This window comes from Trachurus japonicus, unplaced genomic scaffold (genome assembly GCF_045865225.1).
Source record: "Trachurus japonicus isolate A0001 unplaced genomic scaffold, Traja_1.0 AP030127.1".
NCBI lineage: Eukaryota > Metazoa > Chordata > Actinopteri > Carangiformes > Carangidae > Trachurus > Trachurus japonicus.
This window is the reverse complement of record NW_028220260.1, coordinates 2,487-17,535: the sequence shown is the minus strand read 5'-3', so window position 1 is coordinate 17,535 and position 15,049 is coordinate 2,487. Positions and strand designations below refer to the sequence as shown.

General features: G+C 41.5%; 1 protein-coding gene and 1 long non-coding RNA gene across 2 annotated transcripts in view; both read left to right on the top strand.

Annotated features, from left to right (window-relative positions):
* Nucleotides 1-11,348, top strand: part of LOC146960693 (inter-alpha-trypsin inhibitor heavy chain H3-like) — a 35,098-nt gene extending 23,750 nt beyond the window's left edge. The window contains exons 11-18 of the mRNA XM_085772147.1: nt 1,898-2,077; nt 2,152-2,258; nt 3,191-3,408; nt 8,817-8,918; nt 9,040-9,208; nt 10,495-10,646; nt 10,830-10,914; nt 11,134-11,348. Of these exons, the coding sequence (XP_085628273.1) occupies nt 1,898-2,077; nt 2,152-2,258; nt 3,191-3,408; nt 8,817-8,918; nt 9,040-9,208; nt 10,495-10,646; nt 10,830-10,914; nt 11,134-11,239 (1,119 nt within the window). The 3' untranslated portion in view covers nt 11,240-11,348. The remainder of the gene's footprint in view (nt 1-1,897; nt 2,078-2,151; nt 2,259-3,190; nt 3,409-8,816; nt 8,919-9,039; nt 9,209-10,494; nt 10,647-10,829; nt 10,915-11,133) is intronic.
* A 1,232-nt stretch (nt 11,349-12,580) lies between these two features.
* LOC146960692 (uncharacterized) lies at nt 12,581-14,122 on the top strand. Its single transcript, XR_015035391.1, has 3 exons — nt 12,581-12,677; nt 12,982-13,305; nt 13,979-14,122. It is a non-coding gene; the product is annotated as an uncharacterized LOC146960692 (long non-coding RNA).
* The last annotated feature ends 927 nt before the right edge of the window (nt 14,123-15,049 follow it).

Genomic DNA, 15,049 nt, shown 5'->3' with positions numbered 1-15,049 from the left:
TGTCAGGAAGCATCAATACAACTGCCCTGAATGTCGCCGATGGCGCAGCAGTCCAATCATCCCCAAGATGGCTGACCTTCCCCCATCCAACTTGCGACTCCACCGTCCAGCGTTCTACTCCACAGGTGTGGACTGTTTCGGACCATACCTTGTCAAGATGGGGCGGCGCACAGAGAAGAGATGGGGGATAGTATTCAAGTGTCTGACAACTCATGGTGTCCATCTTGATCTGCTCGCCAATATGGACACTGACTCATTTCTGATGGCCCTTCGGCGCTTCATAGCGAGGCGAGGAAAGCCCTTCGAGTTATTATCGGACCAGGGTACAAACTTCAAAGGCGGCAGCTCTGAGCTTAAAGATGCTTTCACCTCACTTTCGCCAGCTCTGCAGGAACAGCTTGCTAGTCAGCAAATTCATTTTCGGTTCAACCCGCCATATGCACCACACTTCGGTGGTTCTTGGGAGCGAGAAATCCGCTCTATCAAGTCTGCTCTCCACACCACACTGGGGTCTCAGAGTGTCACAGAAGAAGTCTTGAGGACGATACTGACTGAGGTGGAGAACATTGTCAACTCCAAACCCCTGGGTTACACCTCATCGGATGTTGCAGACCCAGATGCAATCACGCCCAATATGCTCCTTATGGGGCGGCTTGACCCCTCCACACCACAGGTCATCTACTCAGATACAGAGCTCCTCAGCCGTCGTAGATGGAGGCATTGTCAAGCCTTGGCTGATCAATTTTGGATCCACTTCATCAGGAACTATCTGCCTTCCCTCCAGACTCGTTCCAAGTGGCAACAAGACACAGATGACCTAACGGTTGGGACAATCGTTCTCATAGTGGATCAGCAACTACCACGGGCTCTGTGGCCAGTAGGGAAAGTTACAGCAGTCATCTCTGGTTCTGATGGCAAGGTGCGAACTGCACAGGTCCAAGTTAAGGACAAGATGTACACACGTGCAGTTGCTCGGCTCATTAGACTCCCTGCACTTCCTCACGATGTTCCTGGCTGACCTTCACCTGATTCAATTTTGCTTTGCAAAATTGGGGGCGGCTGTACAGAAGGTCACTCAGCTCGCACTCAGCTCGCATGTAGTGTTCACGTGAACCCGCGGTATTCCTAACCAATCAGATCACCTGGCTGAGTGATCGATCGTTGCTGATCACGTAGGGAGAGCAGCGGAGGAGCCGTCATAGTCGGGAGTCGGGACTCACTCATTCATTCATCCTTCATTCATTTAGATTGTGCGTCCATGAGACTGTAAGTGTTCAAGTTGTTTTGTTTATTGTTGAGGACGTATGTTTATGTGGCGGTTAATATTCGCACGGGCCACCCGGTCCATTTATTAATGTGTGACGGCGTCGCCGGAGTTAATTGTTTATAATTTGCCGCCTGCTAGGGATAATAAATAATTAAGGGACCGTCACTCAATTGTTGCATGCCTTTTCAGTGTGCACTGCTTTCAGGGATGTGTTTAATGATTGCATTGTGTTAAATGAATGCGTACATTACTGTATCAATATTTCTTTATTAATATTATATATTTTGTCTGTTTATGCCACATTTTATGTTCATAATAATGCAATAATAACCATGCATATAATTCATTTTCATTTATGTTTCTTTTAATTCTCTGTAGAAACCACACACAAGTAAATTCAAGCATCTGATAAATAAATGAGTGGCATGAGAGGAAGTGTGTGCATCATTGACTGAAATATCATCATTTCAACTGTTCTGGCAGGACAGCCTGTGGCGATTGCAGATAGACAGTTAAAAAGAATCAGCTCAATTCATTAAAGGTCGCAAATCTGCACCTATTTCACAACACTGATACATTTTCACCGAAAACAAACTGAGCATAGTTGACATGTCCTCTGTGTATCAACAGGACTTCTATAAGGAGGTGGCCATTCCTCTGCTGACGGATGTGACAATGATCTATACAGGAGGGAGCAGTCTAACCCAGACTCATTTCAGCCAGTATTACAGTGGCTCTGAGATCGTGGTGGCCGGTCAGATCACTGACAATGACATCGAGACCTTCAGCCCACAAGTTGTAGCCATTTCGGTAAGAATCAGTCCAATCTGCACGAGATATGCTCTTCTCAAAGGTTTCCCTGATTCATGTGGACTTCATCACAGGGCACTCGGAGGATAACGGTCTCTCTGCCGAAGTCTCCTGAAGCAGTGTCTTACGGCCTCGAGAGGGTCTGGGCCTACCTCACTGTCGAACAGCTCCTGGAGAAAGAGTAAGCTTTTTTTTCTCTGGGTTTTTGTTGTTGTTGTTTGTTTTTTATTATTATTATTATTATTACAGGTATAGGGGAGGAGATCTTTTTTTGAGCATTCAGCTGTGGAACAGACAGTCCTGTAAAAACATCATCCAATCATTTTGAACATCACAAATGAATGTTACTTTCAAACTGCCATGCTTTCGGTAAAGTCAAAGAGATTCAACGAAATTGCAGCAACGCTATGGCAGAAAAGAACAGGCGCTTCAGAGAGAAGTTTGAAGAAAGGGGCTTGGACTTTTGAATGACGTTTTTTCAAAATCTAGCCTGCATAGGATCTCCTTCTCTACCTTTAATCTATAAAATGTAAAGAAATATTGGAAAAGGCTAATCACAATTTCCCAGAACTTCAGGTTGTTTTTTTTTAAAACAAAAAAACAGATTTCTCATTTGTAGCTGATGATTTTCTCTTGAAATCAAACAGTGGTAGATAGTTAGCCTCGTAAACCAGCCTCTCGCGGAACTGCATTTCATTTCATTCTGAGGGAGAGTCTGGCCTCATCCCCATTCTAAGCGTTTGGCCTGAAACCCTCAGAAGGCCGAGCCAATCAGCGTCGCCCGCTGTGATTGACACAGCACGTTGGCCAATCAGGGACCGACTGGTGCAAAGCCCCGTCACTACACCAACTCGCTGATTGGCTGAATGGGGTTGTCTGTCAACGCTACTACCAAAGATATTAAACCGTCTTTGCTACTACTCCCGCCCAGCTCCCGCCCAGCCCAGACGCTTAGAGGGGGGATGAGGCCAGACTCTCTGAGAAATGAAATGAAATGCATTTCCGCGAGAGGCTGGTTTACGAGGCTAGTAGATAGTTGGGTTGGCTACTGTTTAAAATAACAAACAAGCCTACTGTGTTGTTATCTATCATGTTTAAAACACATGCACACAGGCTGCTGTTAACTGAAACTGAGAAGGAAAAAGCCGTGGAGCTGTCGCTGAAGTACAGCTTTGTGACCCCACTCACGTCCATGGTGGTCATTAAGCCTCCGGGGGAGAGCACAGATGTGCTTGATAAACCCAAGGAGGTCCAGCCCCAGCCACCACTGAGAACGGATGTTGCAATACCCAGTGCAGCAGGAAGTATAAGCTTCTCAGCTATAGAACCAAGTGAGCAACACATTTGTTAACAGAACATACTATTTACAATCAGTAGATTTTTTTTAAAATTCCAGAACAAAACTATGCCTAGTACACTCAAAAATCAGTCCCTCTAATGATCAATCAGCAAAAGATGCAAAGATCATACAGCCTAATGGGACAGGTCCATCAAAAGAAAGAAAGAAAGAAAGAAAGAAAAGCTTCAGTATCAAGTGCATTGTTTGCAAAAAAATCCATCTGTCTGTGTCAGATACGTTAGAGTAACAACCAAAAGTTATCACATGAAAAAATGTGCTGCATCTTTGCTAAATATTGATACAACTAACTGATGCTTCACTAAAACATCACTGCAGATAACACAGATGTTAAGCTTGGCTGTTTGTTTTCTAGGGTCAAAAAGGGTCAAAAGCTCCTCTACACACATCCATACAGTGCCACGTCAAGGTGAACTTCTATTTCTTAAAGGTAGAGTCAGTAGGTTTGTTCGCTGTAGTTTGTGAACACAACATTCAAATTTGGCCCCTCCTCTCGGGCTCAACCGGGCTCTCCCCTTGCCCCTGACAGCAGTTGTCAGGACTAACCCATGGAACCCTTCTCCACTTCGGCCTTCAAAGTTCTTGTTTGAATTCTGACTGAATTTCCTTTTCTTTACTGGTAAGTGCATATCTGTCATTGGCCGGGGAGAAAATACCACATAAACGTCATCTCAAATAAATTTAAACAACCATCGTTAGAGTGACACTTTGTCACTTTGTCACTCTAAAGGCCTTTGCACACTGAGTCCGTTTTTGTCGTCCGAAATTGCCGCACGTCAAAAAAATTAATTTGACCTCATGTTGTGTCGATCATGTTTACACACCGAGTCCGAAGCTTTCGTCCGTCATAAAAAAATTCGGATCAGGTTCGATTTAATGCGTTTTTCGCATCCGTGAAAAGTCTTTTGACCAATCACATCAGAGTTTAGAGGCTGGAGAGAGAGAGAGGGAGGGGGGGGATCACCGCTGAGTGTGTGTGTGTGTGTGTGTGTGTGTATGTGTGTGTGTGGGTGTGTGTGTGTGTGTGTGTGTGTGCGTGCGCCAGCCGCTGTTCACTGCTGAGTGTGTGTGTCTGTGTGTGTGCGTGCGCCAGCCGCTGTTCAGGATCATGGAAATTGTCCGTCTTCTGTTTAATGTGTGAGCTAATAATCAATATCTATCCAACTGGACCACTGACATCCTATAATAAACAGTTGAAGTGATGATGATAGTTCCGCTGCTCATTAACAAGCAGCAGATCCTCTACTGGCTTTTAATGTTTCTCTTTCATTTCTCAACAAGTGAGAGAACCACAAAGTGCATCATCAATGCGTGGCGATTCTGCCTCCCTCTCCGAAATTTGGAACACAAAATAAAAACGCATGCGAATAAAACGCAACGGACTCAGTGTGCAAGGAGCCTGCGCGTAACGTTTTTGGTCGGATGACGGATACGAAAAACGCATGCGAAAAAAACGGACTCAGTGTGCAAAGACCTTTAAGGTCACTGAGTCTGTTTTTTTCGCATGTGTTTTTATTTTGTGTTCCAAATTTCGGAGAGGGAGACAAAAATCGTCACGCAGTGATGATGCACTTTGTGGTTCTCTCACTTGTCGAGAAATGAAAGAGAAAAAGTGTCCATCCTGAGAGGAGCCAACAGGGAGGGGATCTGCTGCTTGTTAATGAGCAGAGGAACTATCATGATCACTTCAACAGGTTATTTTAGGATGTCAGTGGTCCAGTTTGATAGATAGCCTATTGATTATTAGCTCACACATTAAACAGAAGACGGTCAATTCCCATGATCCTGAACAGCGGCTGGCACACACACACACACAGACACTCAGCGGTGACCCCCCCCCCCCCCACACCCCTCCTCTCTCGCTCTCTCCAGCCTCGAAACTCTGATGTGATTGGTCAAAAGGTTTTTCACGATGTGAAAAACGCGTTAAATCGAACCTGTTCCGAAAACTTTTATGACGGACGAAAGCTTCGGACTCGGTGTGTAAACATGATCGACACAACATGAGGTCCAATTTATTTTTTGACGTGCGGCAAGACGAAAAAAACGGACTCAGTGTGCAAAGGCCTTAACGATGGTCGTTGGCACAAAGGGTTCCAGTGACATCATCGGTCTTGTGACAGCCCTCACAGAGGTTAAATACCTGGATCTCCACACCACGTCTTCCTAGACATATAACTAAGTCCACTTGATTTCGATTTAAATTTATTTGAGATAACTATGACCTGGACAAATGAGAATATTCACAGGCACATAAACGTCCCATCCACACCAAAACGTCAAAATACAGAAAGGGGGGGGGGGGCTCTGCAGACACAGTCACCATCACACATGAGTAGAAGCCCATAGGTGATGATGAAGCAGGATTTCTGTTGTCTATATTTTGTTTTTTAGGAAAATCCTACAGACTCTACCTTTAAGTTCTCAGCATAGAAGACGTGCAAAAGCTGTAAATCAGTGCCTCCAATGATCAGCAAAACTTCCTTTAAAACTAATTGAAAACATCACGTTAAAACAGTAAAAATACAATTTCTTGAGCTGTAGATATATGTAACTAGCCGCCGATATAAACATAATTACAGCAAGTTCTTTTAAATGAACACGTTTACATGAAGTCATGTTGCCTTACATTACGTGTAGGGAGCTGTTAGTGTGTAAGAGCTCAGTTTTACAGTGGATGCGACATGAAATGGTCCTCTAACATCAACCTTTTTTTTTTCTTTTCTGTCTTTTTGTGGCTTTGCTCCATCTCTCCTCTGATCGCTTCACTGAATTCTGACAACGCTGCTCGTCAGTTATAAAGGTCCATGTGAAACACAAGCGGAGTAGGCTATGCTGTATAAGAGTTAGTAGCCTAACTAATTACCAGTAAAAATAATTATTCTGTTACTTATTCTTTATAAACTGCTCAAAGATGTCAAATTACTTGGACTCGCCTCCCTAACCTCCTGGCTTTTAACGGCTAACCCCCACTTGATGGACTGAAAAAAAACGTGTAGGCTTTATTTAATGTACACTTTAACATGTGTATTATTTTGTGATGGGACTTCTTGAGTCAAGTAACGGCGAGTAAAGGCGCATTTTATTGTCAGTAACGGAAACGGCGTTATAATGGGGGAAACAGTAACTTTTCATGATTAGCCTATAGCCTACTCGTTACTGAAAAAAGTTGCAAGGCAAAGCAATTCTATTAGTATAGCCCATTTTTCAGACACTTTTTGTCTCAAAGGGCTTTACATTTTTGTGATATTGCACATGCGGTGTATTCCGTTTTGTTGTATTTTTTTTTTTTTTTTTTTTTAAATATATATGAAGAATTAGTTCCACATAATATTCCACTAGTACATATGGGTACACACCATAAGGCCACTGGGGCTCCTTGAATCTTATGAGTCAGAGAACATAGTAGTAGATCTATTCAATTCTCTGGTTCCACACAAGCACATATATTATTTTATCATAGCAATACAAATCTCAAATGATCTAGAAAAAAAAAAAAAAGAATTGCATAGATTTGTCATTATCTACGGAAGCCGAGAACGGCCACGTCCATAATATTTTTTTTATTATCGTTTTCTCGTGATAACGAATTAATTTATTTCGTTATCTCGAGATAACAAAGTCCGTTTTCTCGTGATAACGAATTAATTTATTTCGTTATCTCGAGATAACAAAGACCATTTTCTCGTGATAACGAAATAATCATAGAATGTGTCGTTGACATGGTTGCCTAGCAACATGTTTCCCCGGTGCAATCGCTTCTGCTTACGGGGTTAATTATAATACATCCATGGTAGCAGCTGGTTAGCCGCTGTATGTTCGTAGCAGGAGGCTACTAAAGCGAGTCTGTTGGAAACACTACACATCTACAGATCTAACGTAACAGAAGAGATGTTTTTCGTGGGATAATTGCCCAGAACCATGTGTAGAACTCAAATCAGTGAGCTGATTAATGTGATCACATCATCCTGATTTCAGCCTTCAAGAGCTGCCACTAACGTTAGTCTGCTCTGAGGAGCTGTCAACAATGAAGTACCGGTAAGTTACACTTAACGTTAGTTTGTTTACTGAGCTGGGCTACAGGTTAGCATAAACACATGAGAGTAGACTACGTTATGGCAGCTCCAGCTAAGGTAATGTTAGCTAGTTGCTGCTCAGATAAAGCTCATGAACACTGCTGTCTTGCCAAATGAACATTAGCCTACATGTCAGTGGTCGCAGGCAACAGGTGTCTGATGGTTCGAGATAAGGTTGTGATTTCTGACAGCAGCAGCAGCCAGTAGCTAACGTTAGCTTAGCTGAAACAGGATAGATGGGACCACCGGCCGGTAGCACCTTAAATAAACCCAGCACAGTGACGTTATACAAACTAACGTTAAGTGTAACTTACTGGTAAGTTATAGAGAGCCTAAGCGGAAGCAGGAAGTAACGTCACCATGGGACCTCAACTCTGAAAAACTCGCCATTCAAATGAACGGGACTGAAAATTTTATTTCGTGATCCGTTTGAATTGTGCCATGAGAAAAAAATCTGTCCTCTACCTGTTTAAAACATCACGTTTCATCCCGAGAAATCAGCAGTTTGTTGTAAAGCTATTGTAGAATAAAATTCAGAAGAATCTGTAAGCAGAAAGACTACAAGTCGCGTAGGTGACGTCACACACCAAATGCCGCCCTTTCCCGTGTCAGTTGGTGACGTATTTTTTTGTGGGACACAGATCTGTAGTCTGTAGAGCGTCTTTACACAAAATACATTCTTCTGTTGCCGTTTTATGATAAACGGCTGATTTCTCTTCATGAAACGTGATGTTTTAAACAGGTAGAGGACATATTTTTTTCTCATGGCGCAATTCAATCGGATCACGAAATAAAATTTTCAGTCTCATTCATTTGTATGGCGAGTTTTTCAGAGTTGAGGTCCCATGGCGCCGTTACTTCCTGCTTCCGCTTAGGCTCTCTATTGTTGACAGCTGGTGTGGACAATAATCACACCAGTGAGTAGGCTAGAGTAGAAAAGTTAACTGCCCCATGCTCGAGCTGAACAGTAGCCTCCTGTTGCTAGGCAACCATGTCAACGACACATTCTATGATTATTTTGTTATCACGAGAAAACTGTCTTTGTTATCTCGAGATAACGAAATAAATTAATTCGTTATCACGAGAAAACGGTCTTTGTTATCTCGAGATAACGAAATAATAAGTCGTTATCACGAGAAAACGGTAATAAAAAAAATGTATACGGACCTGGCCGTTCTCGGCTTCCGTAATTATCAAACATACTGCAATGCACCCTTAGTTTGTTCAATTGTGATTGAAAACAAAGTCAGTTTATTTTCAGCACGTGTGTTTCCCTGTGTGTGACATTGTGTCTGTGTTTTTCTAGTTCCTCCGTCCCACAGGTTTTTGCTTAAAAGTGAGTCTCTTCCACTTTGTTTTGATATCACTGGAAATATCTGCCTTAAGCTGCTTCAATATCCCAGCACGGGTCAGTAATGTGCCACTTTCATTCACAAAATTGAACTTCCTCTATTTGTTTGTATATGATTTCATAGTTTAACCCAATTTGAAGTGTGGTATTGAGTTGTATTTGTTCTCTCCTGTACCAGAGGTAACAGTGAATGGTGAGCTTGATTCAGTAACAAATGGAGGCTTCTCAAAAATCATCATCCACTTCAAAGCAGGCCAGTTTTTGGAGGTTACCACCAATGAAGTCAACTTACAAGATAGACAGACACGGAGGAGCATCACAGAAGAGGATCCCGTCTCATTCGGAAGGTGACTTTGCGTTATTATGTTCAGGGATCATGAGTTGAGGCATCACTTTTCATTTAAACCAAGTGCCCCTGTGCTGTAAATGAAAATGAAACACACATGTGTCTAATCAAGGCACACAAATATTCCATATGAATTACTAATTATTAATCAAACAGAGCTGTGCAGCCCCAAACACTACACATCACTGAGAGTGTTTATCCATACATGCACCTTCTACCGCTTGAGGGTGTTTAATAATTCATTGCTGCACTTGCCGCAGTGAGAAAAACCAGATCTTTATCATTCCTGTTGAAGCATCCAGTGACCCTGCATAGTTTAGCGCCTTTTGAGCCAAGATTCACTCACTGAGCACGTTATCAGACAGGAACACTACACTGATACTGGTCAAGGCTTTGCTTTGCTCACAAAACAACTCAATATCTTCTAACTGCTGTAAAGAGTCTGGATCTCTTACAGCATCAAAGTAAACTTAAAAGCAGGGACTGAACTGAATTGAGGAAATGCTATCTTAAAGGGATAGTTCAACATTTTGGCAAATTGACCCATTGCCATAATCCCTATAGTCATAGCAGTGGGTTCGTTACCTTTAATTGTCGGTGCAAGCTATTTTTAGAACGGCGGAGCAGAGCCGTGAGCTGCTCAGAGCTACGCTACGGAGGCTCATTATGGGATTTCTTGGTTTCCCTCATTAAATTAATCAAATACACAATCCAACAACTCCAAAACACTCCGGTAGACCAGTTGTGACCTGCACATTCACCACGCTATGAGATAATGACGTAACCAGACAGAGTTGTTTTCAAGGCAAGTACCTCGAAAACAACTCTGTCTCGTAACGTTCCATTATTATCTCATAGCGTGGTAACAAACCCACTCTTAGATGAGTAGTTGTTGAACTATCGCTTTCAGGTGTAAAGATGAATTAATACACATACTACAATGCGTAATATGTACAGAACTAATTCAAATAAGAACATGCTAAAACATAGATAAAATGTATTATTATTATTAATAATAATTACATGTTTATAGATTATTGATTGTCTTTGTAGATCATAAGAAAAGCTCAATCCCATCATCATTTTTTCATATTCTGATGTGTAATGTGAAAACTCATGCAGTTTTCAACCTGCACCCACACAGCTCTATGCACTGCGTTTCTACCAGGTGATAGGTCGATTGGAAAGCTGAATAATTACTAATAACAGCTACACAGGTGTTCCAAACTAAGATCCTGGGGAGTTAATGTGAAAGTGAAATGTTAAACAAGCAGTATATTTTTCTAGCTTGTCAGTAATCAGGAGGAACAAGGAAGTAGACGTGGCAGTCGGAGACATTCGCATCATTATCTTAATGCGCGAGAAGGATGGCGCGAAATTCCTGTGGCCGGTTTTGAGACAGAAGCCATCTGACAACACCAACACCAGAGGGATTTTCGGTGGGTGATAATAGGCTGCTTGTTCTTGTATGTACATCTGTGCACCATGTGAAAGTGTTGCATTTGCTTTCAAGCTGTAATATCAAGTAAGCAACGGATTGAATCAATATTTGCATCAATTTTGGAGTTTGATAAAGTGTCTTATTAAATGAAATCATATCTATGTGTCCTTTGTGTGTTCAGGCCTAAATCCAGCCGTTTATGAGGAGGTGCAGCGAACTCCCTCAACAAAACTGAGGATTAAAGGCCAGGAGATTGACGTCACCAGGTACGATTAGATAGTACTAATGGGAAGCGATAGAATAAGTACTATTTTATTAGCTGTTTACATGAAACATTTAGACTAGCTTGTTGCCTAGAGAAAGCATTGGAGATCTTTACATTATCAAGATCATGTGCAGACTGGGCAATTCATTTGACATATGTTTTGAAGACACAACCAATTATGATTACAAAGATTATGACAATATGTGTCTCTGCTGTGCAGATCCAGGGCTGATGACCACAGTACTCCCCATCTCACCACACCGGAGTGCTGGTTTATGTCTGCCGAGGATGCCCTGCAGAGACCCCTGGATGATGTCAAGTGTTGAATCACTTTACTTCAATCAATTTAGTTCAGAATAGAAATAAGATTCATCATTATAGACAAAAATGTTCAACATGTTACAAACCTAAAGAAATAAATGGCTTCCTACAGTACATCTTTGGTTGTCTTGAACTTAATCATGTCATATTTAATGACTTTGTCAAATGGTTATAAGCACCTTAGCAGCAGAGTTGACCTTAGGAAGAAATTCTGGCCTCTTATTGGAATAACCTCCACTCCACATAAGTATCTCAGTGTTTTACAGCTAAAGGATGCGTCAAAGTTAATGAGTAACCGCCACTGTATAAACACTTAGAAAATGTGAAAGTTCAGGGTCAGTGTACACAGTTTGTTTTGAATCCAGTTTGAACACATTTCTCAGGAGTGACAGGAAGACAGGAGTGTATACAGTTCAGTGTTATGTGGTAAAATCAGTTTAGCAGCTACATGTCAGCAGTGCATGCTTTTATTTCGTGCAAGATAGTTCTCCCCAGAGCGCAGAACAAGTCCAGGTCAAAGGTACACTCTTCTGAGCAGAGGCAACAAACATGTTCGTCAAGGCACAGTTACACTAAACTACATGGAACACATTCAAAAGTTTATAACTAATCTGCTGGACAATGTTGGAGTCTTGTTTTGAAGAAAAAGTAGTAGTAGTAGAGCTGGTTGCACAGTGTGGAGGAATTCAGAGTGGGGAGTTTCAGTTATGTCCATTTTAACAGGAAGAGGGTGTTTGACAACCACAAGGTGCTTATTATTATTTATTTGGGCATTTACCCACTTAGTTTTATTTGTTGCTCTGTTGGTGTTACCTTCAGTTTGTCTTTGTACATGTGTTTGTATACTGTATGTCTTTATATATATATATATATATATATATATATATATATATATATATATATATGTAAGGGATAATGCCCGACGAGGTGTCCATTATCAGAAATTAATGGACGACGCGGATATGGACGACGCGGATATATATATATATATATATATATATATATATATATATATATATATATATATGTCTGAGTGATAATATATTAGAATAAATCCAGTTAGATGAACTTATAAATTAACTTATTGTATAGATTATAATGACAAGGAAGCTTGATAGCTATATGAATAGGGGGTGGGAGTAAATAAGTTTTTTTTTCTATGTGTTGTCTTTGCAAAGTATTTATTTGTTATGTCTGTCCATTACTGTATTTCTTATTTCTTTTAACATGTCCAAAATAAACTGAAACTAACTAACTAACATGTAAGGGGACTATGCTGAGACTAAATCAGAGAAGGACAAATAGAGAGAGAGCGGGGAAGGGAGGGTGGGGCGTCTCATGACTCAGGACACTGACACTGTTTTATGACACATTGGCTGCTCTGACGAGGTGTAGAGCTGAGTATCCGTGGAGAGGAAGAGCTTGAAGACGGCCTCAAACCAAGTAGGTAACACATGATATGTCTATGAGTGTCATTTAAAACAACTTCTAATATACAACTTCATTATAAAACTTGATCTCAAATATCTGATTCTTTGTATAATGCCTGGGTTTCTTTTTCTTTTTTTTTTAAAGAATAGACTTTTCTCTTCCCAGTTATCATATCCATTAAAGGATGTGAACTTGACACAATGTTACACAAGAAAACTATTGGAGCTAGCTTGTCCGGAGTTGTTTTCACAGCAGTTGACAGGAATCCTACACCGGCACCGGCATTCATTTACAGTATGACTCTTTTCTCCCACAGGCAATAAACAAAGGTTGAACCTGGGCAGCTTGTTATGATTCACTGATCGCCGCTCAACTGTGACGTTTCTTCACTGGAAATCATCACTGTGTTTATCTCCGACCCAGCAGCGGGATGGGGGGGGGATCTGGATGTGTTTCACATTTTCAGTTTTGGAGAAGAATCGGTGCAGACAGCCGCTGTAGGACTCCTGGGGACTGAATGTCCCCATGAAATATGTCCCCACATGGATGGCTCATCCTGTGGGTTTCACTGACCGTCCTCTTGTCAGCCAGCGCTTTGGAGCTTCTGGGACATGACAGCGATGAAGTTGTTTGCTCACAGGTATACTCCAGGGCACACAGCTTGAATAAACACACACTTCCCATGCACTGCAAAAACTCAAAATCTTTCCAAGAATATTTGTCTTATTTCTAGTCAAAACTAATCTCTTTCCACTTAAAATAAGACTCATCACCTAAAAATGAACTTGTTTTTAGATCATTTTCACTTGTTTCAAACAAATTTTCACTTGAAATAAGTAGAAAAATCTGCCAGTGAAAGCAAGTTTTTGTGCTTGTAATAAGAAAGAAAAACTTTTCAGATTTTTCTACTTATTTCAAGTGAAAATCTGCTTGAAAGAAGTAAAAAGTGTCTAAAAACAAGCTACTTTTAATGTGATGAGTCTGATTTTAAGTAGAATGAGATTTGTTTTGACTAGAAATAAGACAAATATTCTTGGTAAGATTTTGAGTTTTTGCAGTGTGCTGCAGTACAGTACAGACAGTTCTTGTTGACAGATTACACATTTAATTTTCTTAGAGTATCGACCTACGCCGCTCTGACATTTTAATTTCCCTTCACACTGATTTAATGTTTGATTGTCAAACATTTCATTAAAACAGACCAAGGGTTACAGCCACCTACCAGCTTGTCACATCACAGGCCTGTTGGACGTCCAAATATTTGTTGTCCACACTGACTGTATAAAATGTCACATGTTGGTTTTTTCTTCCAGGGTTTCTCTGAATGCACCATGAAGGATAAGAGTCCCCTGCTGCCGGACGACGATGGTGATGCTGTGGATGTTCTAAACCTGACGGCAAATTTGAAGTTGTGTTCAAAGAGCAGCAAGTCGTGCACTTTGTGTCTGGTGATAGACCAGAGTAACATTGCAGGCAATGACTAGTGGTTTTGTATGTTAAAGCCCCTACAAGGAACTTTAACCTGGATATGCAATAGTCTCTGGTTTCTGCTGATGTCTCTGTGTGACCTAAAACAGGAAATGAGCCAATCTGTGTAAAGACTAGCCTTTTCTAAATAGTGAAACCAGGAGGCAGTGGTCGGGTCGGACCACGGACGAACAATTTATGGCACTCAAACTGGGGATGGCACGCGCGACAGGGCTCAGGACCGTCCCCGTAAAATATGTATTTAGGATGATAATTAATAACCCCCAGGGCACAGTTTGTTTTTTCACTGAAAATGCGCATATCACTGCTACTACACAGACAGTGCACAAATTCTTGCAGCAAGAGACTCCTGCAGACCTGTCTGCCACAGCTGCAGCCAGGGCCGTTGTATAGGGGAGAAAGGTGATGATAATTCGAGGGGCCACGTGCCCAGTAGGGCCCACAAAAAACCCCAGTAGTCTAATCTTTGAATAACTGATTTATTCTGCATAAGACCCTGACCAGGGGTCAGCAACCTTTAGCATTAAAAGAGCCGTTTGGGCCCTTTCCCACCGAAACACACTTGCGCACTAAAGACCAAAGAGGTGACCAAAATCACTGAGGCGGCCGCGTTTGACTCAGATAGGCAGAGAAATTGTAGGGTCAGCTGCAGCAGTCTCTTTCATTAATAAGGGCAGCCCCAAAAAATGCCAGTTTATATTGTCTATTTCAGTATGCCGTCATTGATTTCCGTGACATAGGCTACAGCAGCTGTCAACCTGAATATGAGACTCGGTTCAAGGTGCGATATAGAAATATATATTTTCCAAATAATAGCTCATCAAATAATTTCTCTCACCTGGTTAATGTGATAACTGCTTCTGAACTTCACTGCACGGGTTCTAGGACGTCACTTT